The sequence below is a fragment of the Phalaenopsis equestris genome, unplaced genomic scaffold, assembly GCF_001263595.1.
Source record: "Phalaenopsis equestris unplaced genomic scaffold, ASM126359v1 Scaffold000421, whole genome shotgun sequence".
Classification (NCBI taxonomy): Eukaryota; Viridiplantae; Streptophyta; class Magnoliopsida; order Asparagales; family Orchidaceae; genus Phalaenopsis; species Phalaenopsis equestris.
Genome location: NW_018164862.1, coordinates 347,162 through 366,675, shown reverse-complemented (window position 1 = coordinate 366,675; position 19,514 = coordinate 347,162). Strand labels below are relative to the sequence as shown.

Sequence of the window (19,514 nt, the reverse complement as noted above, 5' to 3'; positions counted from 1 at the left end):
CCAGCAGAAGTAGGGAGGAAATCCAGAAGATCAAAAATATGCTCAATTCTGAATTTGACATGAAGAACCTAGGATCTGCTACAAAGATCCTAGGGATGGAGATTACTAGAGATAGGAAAAATGACATCTTATTCTTGTTTCAAAAGTCATATATTCAGAAGCCTCTAGCAAGGTTCAACATGCATGAGGCTAAGCAGGTTGCAACATCTATTGGCCAACACTTCAGATTGTCAAACTCTCAAGCACCAGAGACTGAAGATGAAAAAATGTACATGGAGGGTGTCCCTTATATCAGCGGAGTTGGTAGCATCATGTATGTGATGATCTGCAGCAGACCAGATCTGGCCTACGACGACGGCATTGTAAGCAGGTTCATGGCAAACCCGGGACAGACTCACTAGGAAGCATTAAAATGGATCCTGAGGTACCTGAGAGACACTACAGACTTTGGTCTACTCTTTAAAAAGCAGGAAGACAAAGAAGAAAAGGTAGTTGGTTACGTGGACTCTGATTATGCAGGAAGCATTGACGCCAGGAAGTCACTGACCGGATTCATTTTCACTGTCTTCGGTACCGCAATCAGTTAGAAGTCTAACCTCCAATCTGTTGTGACCCTCTCAACAACAGAGGCCGAATACATCGCTGTGACTGAAGCAATCAAGGAATCTATGTGGATAAAGGGCATGGCTGAAGAGCTTGGGATATATCAGAATGTGATAACTGTGTTTTGCAACAACCAAATCACCATTCACCTAACCAGAAATCGGGTATTTCATGAAAGATCCAAACATATAGATATAAAGCTTCATTTTGTGAGGGATGTCGTCGCCAATGGTTCAATAGTAATGGAGAAGATACCTACTGAAGAAAATTCTGCTGATATGCTCACAAAGGTGCTACCGACCGCTAAGTTCAGATACTGTCTGGACTTAGTAAACTTCACCAAGGGCTGAGGCCCTCTCAGGGGCCAGCTGGAGGGAATTTTTTACTTTGAAGCTTCTCAATTGAGGGTCAAGGTGGAGAATTGTTATTTTTGACCCACAATTAATGAATTAATGTAAAAGGGCAATTTTGTAATGTGGCACCGCCACCTGGCACCGCTCACCTACCACATCTCACCTACCGCTCACCTATCGCCTACCTACCTCCTAAGAAATCTTAAGGGTGTGAGGCTTAGGAGAGGAAAGGGAGAAGAGATCTTAAGCTACCATAAAAGAGGAGAGAATAGCTATAGAGTTAGAGAGGAGGAGAGCATCTTGAGGCCTTGTATCAAGGTGTCGCTTGAGAGGGAGGCCATAGAAGGAAGATGATGGTTCATCTCTATGTATAAGCTATGTATTTTCCATTTCTTTTGCCTTAGTGAACTATTTGATTGATTCTCTCCCGTGGACGTAGATCCAGTTGGATCGAACCACGTAAACGATCTGTGTTTGCTTGTGTTCTTTGCGTTTCAATTTTTATGCTAGGAAGTACATATCTCACAACAGTATTGAATTGCGAGCTCCGTGAGGGTTTTAGAATAGCGTCAACGAAGGGGAAAGAAAGTTTATAGTGTTAAAATGAAGAGATAAGAAGATTTGACAGCTTAGGAAGAGGGTTAGTCGTCGAGAAAGTTGTTTAAGGTATGTTTTGATAAATCAATGATATTTTGTGCTAAATTATCTAATGAAGTAATATATTATGAATTCCTAATACGTTTAAGATTTCAGGTTTATTATTTGAGGCGGCGAGTTAGAGGCAATCGTGTAGAAGATCGTCATAGAACGGCTCCGTCAATTTTAGGTAACATAATCATATGCTAATTTAAGAAAAATAATTTAATTTATGATAATTTAATTTATAAATAATTTAATTTATGGAAATCACTTGAATCTTAAAATTTAATATTATGTTTTATAGGTTCTTGAGCTCAACAAAAAGGTTATCTAATGTCAAACTATTTACTTAAAATTGAAACTTACCGTGACAATCGAAGTGAATAATTGCATTTTTAAATCTCAGTAATCTTATTTTTTGCAAATTGAATGTCTAACTCTATATATGCCCTAGTTTAATCGGATCATTTATATTGTTAGATAAGAAATATGAGCATGATAATCATAATAGGAAAATATGTGTATGCATGAAAGATATGTTTGAGATGAATGATATTTAGATAAACATTATATGTAAGATAGACATATAAGATAAACATATATGAAAGATATGTATGAGATAAATATATGAATGATATGAGATGCGTGGTGATAGTTATGCAACAGAGTAAGAGTGAGTATGCATTTTAGTAGATAAAGCAGAGTAAGGGTGAGTATGCATGTTAGTAAATGTACAAAGATATTGCAAAATAATGTATGTTATAAAGAATGAAATAATTTATATATATTAATATTTGCATGTGCATGGTCAGAGTAAAAGTTCACCTCCTAATGCTACAGGCAGGGGACACCAGTGTACCTGCACACGTTGAATTTTTTTATCACCCTAGACAATTGTGATAGTTCACTAATCGTTATGCTGACGGGTTAATATCGATCAGGGGAGAGTAGTCCAAAGCTTATTTTCCTAGATAATTGTGATGATTACATTGCTAACCATTATGCCAACCGGATAATATTTGCTAGGTGCAAATAAGAGTTTTTCTATCTTGAATAATTGCAATGTTTAGACCGCTAACCTCTGTGTCGACAGGAACCAATGGAACAATATCAACTAAGAGTGTGTTAGGTTTGTTGACGATGACCCTCACAGAGAGAAATGCATGTAAATAGTATAAAGTAAAATTAAAGTTAAGATAAATGCATATAGAAGATTTGTGTATGTTCATTTAAAAAAATGTCATTGATATATGCATTAACATATATAAGATTGCTTATAAAAATATGTAGGACCAGCATATTATTAGATTTCTTATAGACTTGTACGCATATTGAATTCTTTTCAATGAATTACTTCAGAAGTGTGATTACTTGTTTGTTATCTTTAGATAACTCATTATGTTAATTTAATATTATTTTTTATGTTTTAAATATTTGAAGAAGATGAATAGAAGGATGAGCAAATGCGTATAAAAGATAAGAACAACAAACGTAAATGTATAAATTTTTGCTTATTAATTTTAGTTGCTTAATTTAGTGGCTATTTTATGTATTTGTTTGAATATTAAATTATTAGTAATAGAACTAGAATAACAGAAAATTGATTTTTACCGTCCGATCGTCCGTTCCCATCTTGGTTAACTTCAAGCCCTGGGCCGGGTCGTGACAGTTAACTTAGGAAACTCTTGATTGGTCTATTTCCTTCATATTATATGTTATTTTATTTTTATTTTCGATTTATTTTCTTCCCCAATTTAGGGTAGATATATTTGATAAGTTTGTAAATAAGGAGGGATTGGTTTCCTTGTATATGTACCCTACTTTTGAATAATGAAATCAACTCCCTGTTCATCCCAAAACCTGTTTTCAATATGATATCATAGATCTAAATCTAAACGTCTCTCCAATCCCTCTGCCAGCCTGCAGGCCAACTGGAAAACTCCTATGTCGAGTAGCCGGTTCCTCCCTGCAGGGTTTATGCTCTCCTTCTGTCTTCCCAGCAGCCTTTACTTGTCCTGCTGACCCTCCTGAACCACCAGAAATTTTCCCGTCTGCCTGAATTCTTCTGCAGCAGACCCCGTCATTTCTCTGCCTTAGGAACTCCTCTCTGCTGCCTCAATTCCCTACGGAAAGCCCCTCCTTTGCCAGAATCCATCGTGGTATCTACCTCACCTAACCGGAATTCCGGCATACGGCAGCCACAGCAGTAGCATCTACCTTTCTTTGCCTGGTTTCCTGCCTACAGCAGCAGCAGCAGCAGCAGCTGCCGCCACCGCCGCAGTCAACGGACAGTAGTGACAGCAAGTACAGAAACGGCAGCAGCAGCGGCAGGTAGGAGTAACACCAGCAGCAGCTAGCAGTTCCTCTTTCTATAACCATCAGCAATCCTAAAGAAGCATAGGATTCATGACCAAATATGGTATGAAGAGATCTTGTTCTACTCCAAAGGTTACTTCTGAATCAGAGACCGAGAATTTTGTCCAGACAACCTCTGAATTCTCTAATTTTATCACAAATCATAAACTTAAGAACCATAATTTCCTTCAATGATCTAAATTCGTGTTTATGTGCATTTATGATAAGGGAAAACAGAAACTTCTTACAGGAGTGGGCATAGTTCTCGAGATCATTGTTTCAGACCACCATAAATGGAAGATTTACGACAATATGGTTGTCTTGGCTAGTCAATTCAATGACCACTAAAGCAAGAGAAATTTTTTTGATCTACAAAACTGTCAAATAGATATTGGAGGCTACAAGAAAAACATATTCCAATACTGAGATTAATGTTGAATTGTTTAAAATTGAGACCAAACTTCATGATATTCGTCAATGAGAGCACTCACTCAATATTTCACACCTTGACAAAGTATTTGCTAAAATTGGATATGTTTGAGACGTGTGAAAATATTCACATGATGTCAGAATGTTTAAATCAATCATAGAGAAGAAGAGAACTGTAAAATTTCTAGTTGGATTAACTCGGGAATTGGATGAAGTAAAAGGGAGGATCGTGGGAATAAATCCTCTTCCATCACTAGCGAAGCCTTCGTTGAAGTCAAGAGAGAAAAGAGCCGAAAGAATCTGATGTTAACTAGAAATGGGGGTTTACCAAATACTGAAAGCCCTGTCTTGTATGCTTATATACCTTCTCACGACTTAAAAGCTCAAGAAGAATCCTCCCACATGTGACTATTGCTAGAATATTGGGCATCTCAAAGATAAATGTTAGAAACTTCATCTAAATCCCGCAGAGTGGAAACATGAACATGGAAAGAAAAATCAAGAGAAAAAGGCAAATGCTACTGCCACATTCGAAGGATCGATTGAACCATTCACCTTAGAACTACTTAAAGTTTTGGAAAAAACTTATGGGAGGTACTTTAAAACAACACACCAATCTCGTGACAGACTAAGGTAATATATCATTCTCTTATCTCGTTAGTAATGGGAGATTTAGAATTTGAATTATATATTTAGAAGCCTCTGATGATATGATCAGAGATGTTAATGCTTTAGTCAATTATTAAGAGGCTTCTTTATCTAGATTGGTCAGACTTGTAGATGGATCACACTAAAAAAATGTTCGAAAAAGAGATGTGGAACTCTCTTTGGATATCACTTCTTCCTCTGTTTTTTTTGTTCCGCAATTGGATTGCAATTTGATTTTTATCAGTAAGATTTCTCATGATATAAAATGTGCAACTAAAGTTCTTGCCATCTCTTGTGAATTTGAGACGGCGTATTGGGGGAAGGTGATTGATAGTTCTGAAATGCATCAAGGCTTATACCTGCTTAAGAAAAGTCTATCTGAACACAAAGTCTTCCATTTTTATGACCAATTTCTGAGTCTGTTGAGTCTTTGTCTATGAAAAACAAGATCATGTTATGACATTATCATTTGGGTTATCCTAATTTCACTTATGTTGTAAAATTATATTTCCATTTTTTATCAATAAACAATTCAATTTTTATCAATGTGAGATTTGTCCACTTGTCAAACACACCAGAAATAATTATCCCATGACCCATTACGAACCCTCATTCCCTTTCTCCATTAAACACAATGACATTTGAGAAGATTCAAATGTGGCAACTGTAAGTGGGCTGAGATGGTTTGTCTTATTTATTAACGACCATAGTAGAAGTGCTTTGGTATGCCTAATGAAGGAGAAGTATGAAACAATCCAAATCTTCTAAATCTTTCATGACATGATTCAACTTCAATTCCAATAGAAATTTCAGATTCTCAAAATTGATAATACAAGGAAATATTTCAACTCCATCATTTGGTCCTTTCTTTCAAAAAATGAAATTATCCATGTGAGTTCATATATTGATACCCGACAATAAGAGGTAATAACTGAGAGAAAAACATACATCTCTTGGAGGTATCCCACTCAATTATGATATCCCATCAAGTTCTTAAGCATTTTTATGGGAAAATGGTTTTCACTGCAGCATACCTTATTGTTCGAATGCTGAGTCGAGTACTTAACTTCAAAACACCTTTTTTATATTTTAATGGTTACCCATCCTTACATCAGAGCTTTCTATCCCACTTAAATCTTTGGGTGTGTATCCTTTATTTATGTTCATTCCTAAAATCGCACAATACTTGGCCCTATATCTATTAAGTGTATTTTTGTTGGGTATGCCACCAACAAAAGGGATATGTGCTTTTCTTCTGTTACTAAAAAAATACTATAATTCCATGGGATGTCTCATTTTTTAAAATTAATCATACTACCTCAAATATGTTGTTCGGGAGGAGAGTGCAAATAAACATCAATTTTGGATGCACATGATGACACCTACACGTTGTCACCACTTACTTCACCTAGCCCTCTTATCGTGGTTGAGGATGTCCAACCAACCCAACCTGAAGTCCATAACAAAAAACTTTGTTTGTACATGATATAGAAAAAGCTTGAGCAAGTGGAAGACAATTTGCAAGGATGAGTTCACATTCACTTGAAATGTTAGGTAAGGAGTTTAGTACTCATGAGTTATTCCCTTCACATTCCGAAGTTGGTGCCAAGAAAAGCTGCATTAGATATTCAATTTAGGAGTTATAGCTTATGGAAGCTATCCTCATTCTTCAAAACTTTTATTTCTAACTTTGATAGTGTGCAGATTTCTAAATTTATTCATGAAACTCTTGAATATTCATAATGTTGGAAAGCAGTTGAAGAGAAGATTCGAGCACCAGAGCATAATGACAAATGGATTCTTACTAAACCCCCTCATGATAAGAAGTCGGATGGGTGCAAATGGGTGTTCAATATCAAATACAAGATTGATGGAAGTAAATGAGAGATTCAAAGTCAGACTTATTGTAACAAAGTTTCGCTCAAGCCTATGGGATCGACTATTAGGAGACCTGCGCACTAGTTGCCAAACTTAACACTATCGGAGTTCTATTTTCAATAGCGATTAACAGGAGTGAAGACTGTATCAAATTGACATAAGAAATGCTTTTTGAATGAGGATTTGGAAGAAGAAGTGTATATAAAGATATCACCAGGACTCGATAATGTTTCCAACAAACACGTAGTATGCAAACTCAGGAAGTTTCTATATGGGCTTAAGCAATCACCAAGAGCATGATCCGGAAGATTTACCACAAATATGAGTTTTAATGGGTATTTTTAAAGCCAATTTAATCATACTTTGTTTGTAAAACATACGCAGGGATATAAAATTGTGATGCAAGATGTGATGCAAGGGCTTCTGGCACAAACATTTATGTGGCACTATAATTGCTACAGTACTGCAGGATTCGCTATTGCGATAAATGGGCCAAAATTGTCTCTTTTTTCTTTCTTTTACTTTCTTTTCTATTATGTTTTATTCTTTTTTTAGTCTTTTCCTGTATACATGTATTGGTTCTTAAAAGGGAGGTTTTGTCGTGCTTCTGTGTAGGACAGCCGTCGAAGTCCATTTCTCCCTTTGAGTGTTGTAGCCGAGTGTTTGAGTGATGTTTCAGTTATTTTTCTTTCCCAAGGTGGTGCTTATCTTTTCTATCCCCTTCCACATCCCTCTTAGTCATTCACAACTGCTCCGTCCTTGCTGCAACTACCCAGGACAACATCTATTACTTCTCGTTCTTTCTTCATTTCTACTTGCATCCCTCCCTTCCAACCTTGTTGACATCCTGCATAGTCGCATCCACCCTTCCCGACCTTTTCGCATCATTCCTTGTCGCCATTCCTCGCTGCCTTCATTCAGAAAACAACAAATCTGTTGTTTCCTGCTATCCAACCATTATTACGACTTGTCTTCGTTTGGACTACAACCATCTTGTTGTACCTATAGTCCCCACTTGTTGCCCCGTCACCGAACAACACTTCTCTTGTCCTGCAGTTCATAGCCCTTCCCCTTCACTGATCATCGCAGTCCCAGCCTTCTGCTTCGCTGCCAACACAGTTCCAACCCCTCCTTTTGTTGTCCCAACCGCTCACAATCCATTTCAAACACCTACCTCTACTCCCCGTCCTCCTAACTGATCTCCAACACCCATTGATCGATCGTAGTGTGAGTTTGTATTGTGTTTGTTGTAATTTTTCTTTTAAGTGTGTTTGATTGTAACCACCTATCTGCTTTCAATAATAATATTTGTTTTTTGTGGTTTGAGTTAACTCCAATATCATTTGGTATTAGAGCTAACCTAATCCTAGTTATATTTTTGGATTTCTAGCACTCACCTACTCAACTCTATCTCCACCCAAAAATTATTTTTTCCATCCTTTATCACCCTCTGGCCATAAAACTCTAGCCGTTCTGCTTATGAGAAATTCATAAAGAGATGTTCAGGAACTTACCATGGAAAGGTGCATCAGAAAATGCTCTAAGCGTAACAAGGGTTTATCATCATTGAGAGGAGACGATCCGAAAGGGTCATCCGTAGCCACAACAATGACTTGTTAGATCGAAAGAATGCAGTAAATCTCTTTAACCATGCATATTCCAGGAATGAAGTATCTTAAATCTGAAGATTTGACAAAAATATATGAGAAGCCGTGATTTTGAAGATAAGGTGAATTTGCGACATTTAACGGTTTTTTGGATTTGAACGAGTTCATCGAGTGACTTTAGATCATGTATATTTTCTTTGAGTACCAAGAAGTCACATGGGACAAAATGGTAAAACTAACAGCTAGCAAGTTGAAGAAAAGTGCATCGTCAGTACCTATCAGCTCACTACAGACCATTTGTTAGCACCGCAACTTTAAATGTGGAGACGCAACATCACCGGATGACCGTCACACCTTATAGACAGAGTTTAACCCCTGTATCAAGTTGCAAGAGTACTCCAAAGGGAACATTCAATCCCCTTTCTGAGGAGAAACTGATTCAGGGTGGAGAACTCGCGAAGACTATCTATATTCCTAAATCCATCAAAGCTAGGAAGTGTTTCAAGTTCACATATTGAGCATACCGAATCAAATTGCACAACTGGAAGAATGATTTATTTCTCTGATTAGAGAGCGGTTGAAGAAATAAACAATGATCCAGAGAAGATGAAGATTTCAAAGTGAATCCTCAACTTCAAACCGACGAGGAATAATCGCCAACGAATTTAGCTGAAGTAACAGTAGTTGTTTGAGAAGGGATGAGTGCGAGGTAATGGGCGTTCTTGCAGGGTATGAGATTTTGACGCTTCACTATCATTCTGTAGGAGTTGAGAGGAGCATCAACAAGACTAACACTAAAAGTTTAAAATGCCCATGATTTCGGAGAAACCACAACAGAGGCATGACAACCCCGTATAAGTTAAATTTAGACTTATTAGATATATATTCTATTTTATGAGTCGCCCCTGCTGAGGGATTTTGAACATATGAGAGGGGAGAAGCTTTTGAGCTATTTCTAGAAGACCATATGGAGTCCTTCATGGAGTAAAATCAATTCAGCAATGTACACACCAACAAATGATCAGACAAGATGGTGAAACCACAACTTGGGAAATTGCTTTTGAATTGTTTGGGAAAATAACATCCTATAGTGGAATCTAGGTCCTTTTAGGGAAGAAGAAAAGTGACGTCTTCTGAATAGTTATATACTTCAATGTGGTCCAACTTGCCATAGATTTCATCCCATAGTTGATTCCTCCTTACATACTTGTTTATCAGATACTCTCGGATGGGTATGAGAAGTGGAAGAAGCTAATTATAGATTTAATGGCTTGAGATTTGGTTCGTGAGAATACCTATTTACACACAGTTCCAGTTATGATTGTGCCAAAATAGGATGGATATCTATTCTATTAAGATGTGCTTTGGAATGTCAATGCCAACATAATTGACTTACCGAGAGATTATAATATTTCTACCACTTTCAACATGGTCGATCTGACGCCATACTATGAGGAGACAGAAGCCTCAATGAATGAGGTTGAATCTTTCCCAACCCTAGTAGATTGATGCAGAAGCTTCCCGCGCAAAAAATTTTGCTGTACTGTAGCTATTACTGTACTGCGAGATTCGCAATTATGGGAGACGTGTCGAAACAGTCATATTCTTTTTTTCCATGCTTTCTTTCCTATTATCCTTCAATCAGAATAACATCCTATAGTGGAATCTAGGTCCTTTTAGGGAAGAAGAAAAGTGACGTCTTCTGAATAGTTATATACTTCAATGTGGTCCAACTTGCCATAGATTTCATCCCATAGTTGATTCCTCCTTACATACTTGTTTATCAGATACTCTCGGATGGGTATGAGAAGTGGAAGAAGCTAATTATAGATTTAATGGTTTGAGATTTGGTTCGTGAGAATACCTATTTACACACAGTTCCAGTTATGATTGTGCCAAAATAGGATGGATATCTATTCTATTAAGATGTGCTTTGGAATGTCAATGCCAACATAATTGACTTACCGAGAGATTATAATATTTCTACCACTTTCAACATGGTCGATCTGACGCCATACTATGAGGAGACAGAAGCCTCAATGAATGAGGTTGAATCTTTCCCAACCCTAGTAGATTGATGCAGAAGCTTCCCGCGCAAAAAATTTTGCTGTACTGTAGCTATTACTGTACTGCGAGATTCGCAATTATGGGAGACGTGTCGAAACAGTCATATTCTTTTTTTCCATGCTTTCTTTTCTATTATCCTTCAATCAGTTTTAGTCATTTCCTATATATGTGTTGTATTAGGGTTTGGAATTGAGGTTTTGTTTATTTCTCCCTTCGAGGGTTGTATTCAAGGGTTTGACTAGTGTTTTGGTTGTATATTTTTCCTGAGGTGGTGGTTACTTCCCTAGCACGTTCCACATTTCTCCCACGTCAATCCCAGCTCTTTGTCCTTGTTGAGCCACCCAGGACAACAACTATCGTTGTTTATTTTTTTCTTACGGCAGTTTCTCCATTTTTAGCCGCCTCTCACCCTTCCATGTATCGCCAACAACTTGCACAACCACCTCCACCCTTCCCCAACCTTCTCACATCACTCCCAGCAGCCGATCCTTGCTGCTGCCATCCGAAAAAATCAAATTTGCTGTTTTCTGGATGTTCAATCATCATTTCGACTTTTTGTCGTTTGGACTGCAGCCTATTATGCTGTCCTTGTTGTCCTCTTTTGCTGCCTCTGCATCGAAACCACTTCTTTTTTTGACTTGCAGTCCATGACTCTTCCCCTTCGCGACTCCTTGTTGTCCCAGCCCCTTTGCTTCGCTGTCAACACAATTCTGGCCCCTCCTTTTTGTTGTCCCAACCACCCACGACATATTTCAACCACCCAAGTTCGCTCCCTAACCTCGTAGCTCACCTCTACCACCCATAGATTGAGCCTTAGTGTGAGTTTGCATCGTGTTTGTTGTAATTTCTCTTTCACGTGTTTTTAACTGTAACCTCATGTTTTTTTCAATAATAATATTTTTTTTTCTAATGTGGTTTGATTTAACTCTGATATCAAATTGTTGTGTTGATAGTATATTTGGATGATATGATTCGTACTGGTGATGATGAAAGAGAGATTCTCAAGATCGATGAAGTGTTTGCGACAGAGTTTGAAATCCTAGACCTACGAAATATGAGGTAGTTTCTTGGTATAGAGATAGTCAGGTCCAAGAAAGGCATCATTAAATCTCAACGAAAATACATCGATCTACTAGAGTCAGTGATGGTTGGATGTAAGTCTGTTGACACTCCAATGGATCTCAACCAGAAGTCAAGGAGGGGAAAAGAAAACGTCTATGTGGATGAGGGAAGAAAACAAAAATTGATAGGAAAATTGATATACTTGTCACATATGAGATCCAATATTGCATATTTTGTCAGTATTGTGAGTTAATGCATGAATATCCGAAATGAAGAGCACTTGGAGATGGTGTATAAAATTTTGAGGTTTCTCAAGAGTACTTCTAGTTATGGATTAAATTTTGAGAAAACCAAGAACAGAGAGGTGGAAGTATACACTGATGCTAGTTGGGCTGGGGAACTAATTGACTGAAGGTCCATCGTAGGTTACTACTCTCACGTATGGGGAAATATTGTGACATGGAGAAGTAAGAAGCAAGAGGTTGTTTCTAGAAGCAGTGCAGAATCTAAGTGTAGGGCACTCGCTTTTAGAATCTGTAAAGGTATCTGGATTCGAAAATTGTTAAGGGAATTGGTTTGTCCCTCAAATAGGTCTATGCAAACGTTTTTTGATAATCAAGCAGCTGTTAGTATTGCCAAGAATCTTGTGCATCTTGACTGGATCAAACATATTGAAGTTGATTGACACTTCATCTCCGAAAAGGTTAATGGGGGAATTATATAGCTAAGCTACACCCATACACACCAACAAGTTATCGATTATTCACCAAATTCCTTCCTTTAAGCATCTTCTCAGAGTTCAATGCCAAACTTTGTCTCTATAATATCTACGACCTAGCTTGAGGGGGATTGTAAAAATCTGAGAAGATCCAGTTATCTCTCTTTCTTCATCTAGATTCCAACACAGGGAAGATTTGAGTGGGATTAACTTAGGAAACTCTTGATTAGTATATTTCTTTCATATTTTATTGTTTTTTTTTTTTTTTTTTTCAAAATTATGCCCTTCTCTAATTTAGGATAGGCATATTTGACAAGTTTGTAAATAGGGAGTGATTGGTTTCCGTGTATATGTACCTTACTGGTAAATAATGAAATCAATTTTACCTTACTGGTAAATAATGAAATCAATTCTCTTTTCAACAACAAGCTTGTTGGTTTAATTCAACTCCATTGATACTTATTCAAAATTTGGATGGTCTGTATGTCATTTGACTACAAAAGAGTGAATAGGAAGAAATGAACTACTGGAAAGAGAGAAGAAAGGATAAAGATAGATAACTTATGTTAGGTTTTCGAAGAACTCAATATTCAATCATCATAAAATCATAATAATTAAAGCTTTTCTTATATAGCAAAATACTAGATTTATTATAAAGTGATTCACATAAAACAGAAATTGCAATAATAAATGGGTTGGAAAAATTTTCCCTTGAAGAGCTGTTGTTGTAAACTATGGTAGAAAATGTGGCGACTCCTTTTAGGAGAATGGGAATATTCATGAACGAAGTTGCAAGCGAAATTATTGACATATAAATAATTTTTCTAATCTAAGCACATATGTGGTGGAAGTGGAAGCACAAACTCAATCTAAGGAAATATCGTTTAGGTAGTTGTGTTATCAATTGTAGATCATCTTGTAGAGTCATCTCAATGCCCCATTTTAATATGGTACTAGAACCTGAATTTAATTTATATCATGCTCATTTTTTTTATCATACATCCAAAATTGTACGTGAACGTACTAGGATATAGGACACAATTGCGTTACTTGTTTATGGTCTCATTTACTCTGATCTCTTGCTTGAAATAATAGCCAACATAATATCTAATGAGCTAATAGCTTAGTGTGATAAATAATTTTAATATAAGATACAAAATGCAAGCAAAGAAAGTAATACCATGTATGTTGATATCTCAAACCATTATGAGTATTATTAATCACAGACATGACTAATTCACTGCATCAATTTTAAAACAAGATAAATTTTATAATTATAAAAGTAAAACAATCATAAGGAGTAATTTTATCTATTTGTAAGAAGGTAAAATGATCATTTAATTGTCAAACCTTTATTGCACTATGATAGTCAATTTTTTGTATGAAATTGCTTGCTTTTATTTTCATTTTTTTCACATTTATACTATTTATAATCTTAGATATATCATATGATGTCTATATAGATTTTGGCACATCCATTGACCATTGGTTTTCTTTCACTTCTTTGCAAAAATTCACTATTACCAAGTGATATGGTTATGTTTTTTGGCTTCCTTCAAACCATTGTTCAAGATCCATCATTAATTTTTAATGATATTGTGCTCATCTTTTTGAAAAGATCCAAAATTTAATAATAACCTTCCAATTTTTTTCTTCTTTTTCCACATGTTGGTACTAAAAAATTCTATACCTTGATATTCTCTGCCATTAATTTCACGAAGGTGCTTATTCTCTGATTTTTCTTTGCAGCTAGGCTCTTTGACAGTAATGCATTTGAATAGAAAATTAGTTTTAAACGATATTCATGAAATCCAATTTTGAATAGTTTACTTCTCTATCTTTAGCGCTTTGTTTTGTTTGAGTGATCGTCAAATTGAAGTAAATTGGGACAAAGTTTGTAAACCTTTGATTGGTATAACCAACCTCTGCTTTCAACTTGGCGTTAATGCAGGGGACTGATATGCCCTCATGTGATCATTCAAGCAGAATGCGTGATGCATCAGATGCTCTTTCCCAGGCATTACAAGAGAAGGTTAGAATTCTTCTTCCATTTTATTTTCCTTGCAGCTGGTTGTTTCTGTAATTTTATTCTGTAAACGATTTTCTAGTTTGACTTTATAATGGAAACCTAGATGGATGCAAAGATCACTAACAGTTGATTTGTTTCATATCTATATGATGCCAGGTTGCTGCTTTGCTGCTTTTGTCGCAAGAAGAAGAAAGGCATTTACTGGAGAGGGAAATGAATGCTGCTCTTCAGCAAAAGTTGGAAGAACTTCAAAGGCACTTATCTCAAGTAATTACCAGCTCTGATCTTTTATTTTTCTTGCTTTCTTGCTGAGTTCTGATAACTGTGTTTTACTGTATGCAACCTTCTAGGTGACACTAAATTAGCTCAGCCAAGAGATGGGATATATTCATGATGTTGAATAGCTATATTATAAGTTTGCACATTTTCTCTCTTGCTGGGTATGGTGCTGGTTGCAATTGCAACCTTTTCAGTATACCCTTTCTTTGAGTGTATATGTTGTATGCCCCGTCTATGTAACGAAGGTCAGAGAACAAGATTCTTGATTTGTTTATATGCTTATAGGAAATGATGAAGGGGTGGTAGAGGGAAGATAGAAGTGACAGAGGGTTTGGTGAGGTAGGGGGGAGGGAGAATTGAGAGGAGATCATGGAAGAGCAAAGACGGGATGATGCTACATGAGCGTTGCTGAAGGAATCCTGTTCGTCTTTCTTTTTCAAACCGATTATTTCCATGTGTCCATTTAATTATTGTGCATATTTTGATTATAAGTTTTGGTTTGATGACTCTTTTCTATGTTTAAATTGCTTTATGAGTGTGTAATTGTTTAATAATTTTGTTAGTGAAATGTTGAAGCCCCATTTCTCTTCAAACGTATCTTTTTATTCTATGATTTTACGTTATTATTTGGTATCATAGATAGTTACATGAAATGAAAATCTGAGGTTTTCCAGTTGCATGTGACCACATCGCACTATTCTTGCACTTGAGCTTCATTGTGTCATTGCAAACTCGATTGTTCAACCACTGTAAGACTTTTCTTTTTCTTGATCCCAACCAATCACTTGCATTCCAGAAGCAATCACAACATTTTTGCATCTTTCTGCAAGTGCTTGTGCTACAGGTAATTGCGACTAATGATGCATCCTCTGCAGGTGTATGCCCCAGCTACCCACGAGATTAAGCACTCTTCCATATCCTAGCAACTAATCCACTCTAATATTGATCTATCATGTGCCTAATGAGTGATACCGGAGGGAACCAAACAATATTAGGAATAACCAAATTTTATTTGCTGATTTCAACCAGAAAATTTCAGCCACACGAATGGAAATAGGAAATAATAACAATACAACACACAATTCCGATCAGGGTAACTTCAAGGTGGTGGTAGGGGCTGTGGAGGGGGTAGGACAGGAAAGGGGCTGGAGTGCAAAAAAGCAGCGGCACAACAGCGGAAGGCTGCTGTACTGGGCAGCAGCAAGCCAACGAGGAGGTTGGGACAGTGCTGGTAACCCACGGGAATGGGGGAAACAGGTGGTCGAGCGGCTGGGATGTAGTGGTGGCTGGTGGCTGCAGGATCACGGCAAAGAATGCTGTGTGTGTGCGGCTGCAGTAGGGAAGGTGATGAGGGAACACCACAGCGTGTTGTGGGGAAGGATGCGGTGGTTGGAAGGGCGGGAACTACTGAAAAACAACCAAGGAGGGCTGTTTTCCTATTGTCACACCAAAGACAACAATGGCTGCAGCGAAGGAAAGGTTGCAAAGGAGTTTGGGAAAGATAAATACCACTTTAGGAGCGAGATAGAGCTGAAGCACAACTCAACATTGAAAGATAACCGCCACCTCAGAACAAGATACTACCGGAGCACCTCTCGCCCTTGGATATCCTTAGAATGGAAAACAGGGGACACTGATGGCTGTCCTGATAGAAACACAATCAAAACTGAAAACCTAAATCACAAGCCTTAGATAGCGGAGGGGCCTCGCTCCATTTAGATGATTGTTCTCTGGTTAGGATGGCCGACCAACCCAACAGAATGCTTAGCCAGTATGTTCCAAGAGCAAGAAGCGGCTCTTGCATCCGCTATTTGGCACTTTCGTGACCACTAAGTTGACACCTGCAGCATTCTCATGAGGATGGAGGAGCTTCAAACTCATCTGTCAAAGTGTATGTCTTTTCATAATAGTCAAGTCGACCTCATTGAGAAGTGTATGTCTTTTCATAATAGTCAGGTCGACCCTGTTGAAAATTGAAGAAATGTTGCAAGCTCCTGGTGCTTCAATCTTGTAGATGTCCCAAACCACTACTTAATAGAGTAAGTATTCATCTACTTTTGGCTCAACTTGAGTTAGAGTTGTATATCTGTGTAGTTTCCCATGAGTCAAATCCCGAGCAAGTAAATCTATAATATACTTCTCTCACTCATCGTACTCGATTGGATGTATCTGATAAACAAGTTTCTAAAAAAAAAAAATCAACTCTGGAATGACATATTTGGCAAGTTGGGCCATACTGAAGCGTAACCACAGAGGAAAAGCCTCTTATTCTTCTTGGAAATACCTAGATCCCGTTTTAGTATGTGCTCATCTCCAAAGATTCTAAAGCAATTTTCAATTTTGTTGTTCATCCATCCTGTCTGATCATTTGTTGGTGGGTTTACCATTGAATTGATTCTAATACCAAAATGACTCCATATAGTCTTCCAAAAGCGGCGCAAAAAAATTTCATCCCTGGCATGTTAGACCTCCCTCAGTAATGGCAACTCAGGAAGTAGACTATATTTGTGAAAATTTTGAAACTTTCTAGTTCGGAGTTGTCGTGTGTCTGGTATTGTTTCCTCGAACTTAAGGCCGTCTTGGACAGCTAATATTAGTTATGTTGGAGTCTCGCATATCGGTTGAGCTTCAACTACAAGCTTTTTTCTCTTATCAATTGGAATTTAGTACTCCTTTGTGTCCTCATCTTCTTTAGTGTCTAGTGTGTCATTGTTCATTTCTTTAATTGCTCTCTGTTTAATGGAAGAGAACATTCTTTTGGTTCGGCAATCTGATTTAATATGCCCAAATATGCGGCACTTGAAACACGTCATTGTTTGAACGGATTTCGGAATGTGGATTGGTTACACTTGTACTCCACTTTGAACTAGTATCTCTTCAAATGGGGTCGGCTTGGATGTTCCATTGGGTATATTCCATTTTCTTGATTTTGGGGTTGAACTCCACCTGTAAGATGTGGCGGTCACCAGGTGAAGTTTCCCCGAGAACATGTCCCATCTGTAATGAACTGGTAGATACGCGCGCTGCATCTCTCATTTTATCTTTGGCCAGATAGTAATTTTACTTTTACTTTCTCGCTGTCAAAGATTCTTAAGCTCTCCCACCACTGAGATGCTTATTTCTTAAGTTATTGGCAGCAAGTTTTATCATTCCCTTCGGTGGGACATCCTAATACTTAAAGATATGTTACATTGTCCAGAGAGACTCAATGAACTCATTCAAATTCATAAGACCTTCAAACTATGACAAATCTACATTTACTTCAAAATCCTGGATTCTTTGATATTTTATGCCAAGTCTTCGGGATAGTGGTTTTTCATCTTTAAAATTTGTCTGTCGGAAGGGATTCATTGTATTCTTTTGATCTGGCTAGTTACTATTATGGCTATGAGTGATCCTTACGGATTGCCTCTTCTTGAAAGCGGTAAGCCTTTGTTGCAGTTAGAGGTTTTCTTGCAGCACATAAATGATTTCAATATATCTCTTTGTGGATTCCTCATAAACGGTATTGTGGTATTTCCTCTTCAATAGGTTTTTGATAATTCTCTCCTCGGTGATGTGGTTGGGGTTTGGGTTTGGATAGGTGAATAAGGGTGTATAGGGATGATGTTGGGTGTGAAAGTAAATTGTTTGGTGGTCGGTTTGAAAAATCAGCATAAGGAAGAATTTTTGTGTGGAATTGGGTTGGGTAATTGTGGATGCTAGAAATCCTAGGATAGGATTAGGGTTAGATTAGCTCTGATACCAATTGATACCGGAGGTAACCAAAACTCAATAGAAAAAATCAAATATTATTACTAATTTCAATGAGGGAATTACAACCACATAAACTGAAATAGGAGATAACAATAATACAATCTCGACTAATGCGAAATCAAGGTGGTGGTGGAGACCGTAGGTGGATTGGGATGGTGGCAGTAGGATAAGAAAAGAGCTGGATTACAGAAAAACAACAACAGAAGGTTGCTATCCTGGGTCAGTAACTGTTGACCTCATTTTTGTGAGGTCTTGTCTTCTCCTCCTTAGAGCCTAGATTCTAGCTCTAGAAATTCCTACTGACCATCCTAGAAGACTAGAATTGAGACTCACCTTTTTAGAAATTACAGCCACTTCTTATTTTTCTTTGATGTCTAACATTTATGGCACAAGACCATCGTCTTATGAATGAGCGGTTATGGGCTATTTTGTGAAGACTCAGAGGAAAAGTTCCCAATAGGACTTCAAGCCTTAGGAAGACATCGTCACGACTTTTTTTGTCACATACACACATCAAATACACAAAGTTCACGACATTGCACGAAATCGGACTTCAATTAGGCCCAAAGGACGGGCGAAAATGCGAACTTCTCCGGATGACCTCCGACGACAAATTGGACTGCGCCAACGCGTCCGGGATACCAATTTTGGTAGGAAAGGACACCCATATTGCCATATTTTCGACACGAGAAAATTGGCACGCAAATCAATGAATTCGTCAAAAAGACTTCCGACGGCGAAACAGACCGAGCCAGCACGTCCGGAACGTCAGAATTATGCGAAAATGATATCAATTTTTGCTATATCTTGATGCATGGGTGAAACACAAATTAAAATTTTATTTTTCAAAAATCTTAAATATTTTCTTAAATCATATTTTACCTAACTTTATTTAGGTTTTCCCTGGCTTGCATAAATCCGATTAAAACATTCCATACGCTCGATTAATTTCCCCATCTTCGCCGCTCGTGCCCTAGCCTCCCGCGACCGCTCCTCGCCCGTGCCCTAGCTCCACGATCCGCGGCTCGTCTCCTCGAGTTCCTCTCGACCGAGCGGGTCTCCAACCGAGGGTTTCCACCTGGCCGACCCTT

The 19,514-nt window shown here is 37.7% G+C and overlaps 1 protein-coding gene across 5 annotated transcripts in view; it reads left to right on the top strand.

The window, feature by feature from the left end:
* The window catches only part of LOC110027241 (ankycorbin), a 125,752-nt gene that overhangs the window by 75,375 nt on the left and 30,863 nt on the right, over positions 1-19,514 (top strand). For all 5 annotated transcript variants that reach the window (XM_020728582.1, XM_020728581.1, XM_020728585.1 and 2 more), the window contains 2 exons: positions 14,311-14,391; positions 14,545-14,655. In XM_020728582.1, the coding sequence (XP_020584241.1) occupies positions 14,311-14,391; positions 14,545-14,655 (192 nt within the window). The remainder of the gene's footprint in view (positions 1-14,310; positions 14,392-14,544; positions 14,656-19,514) is intronic.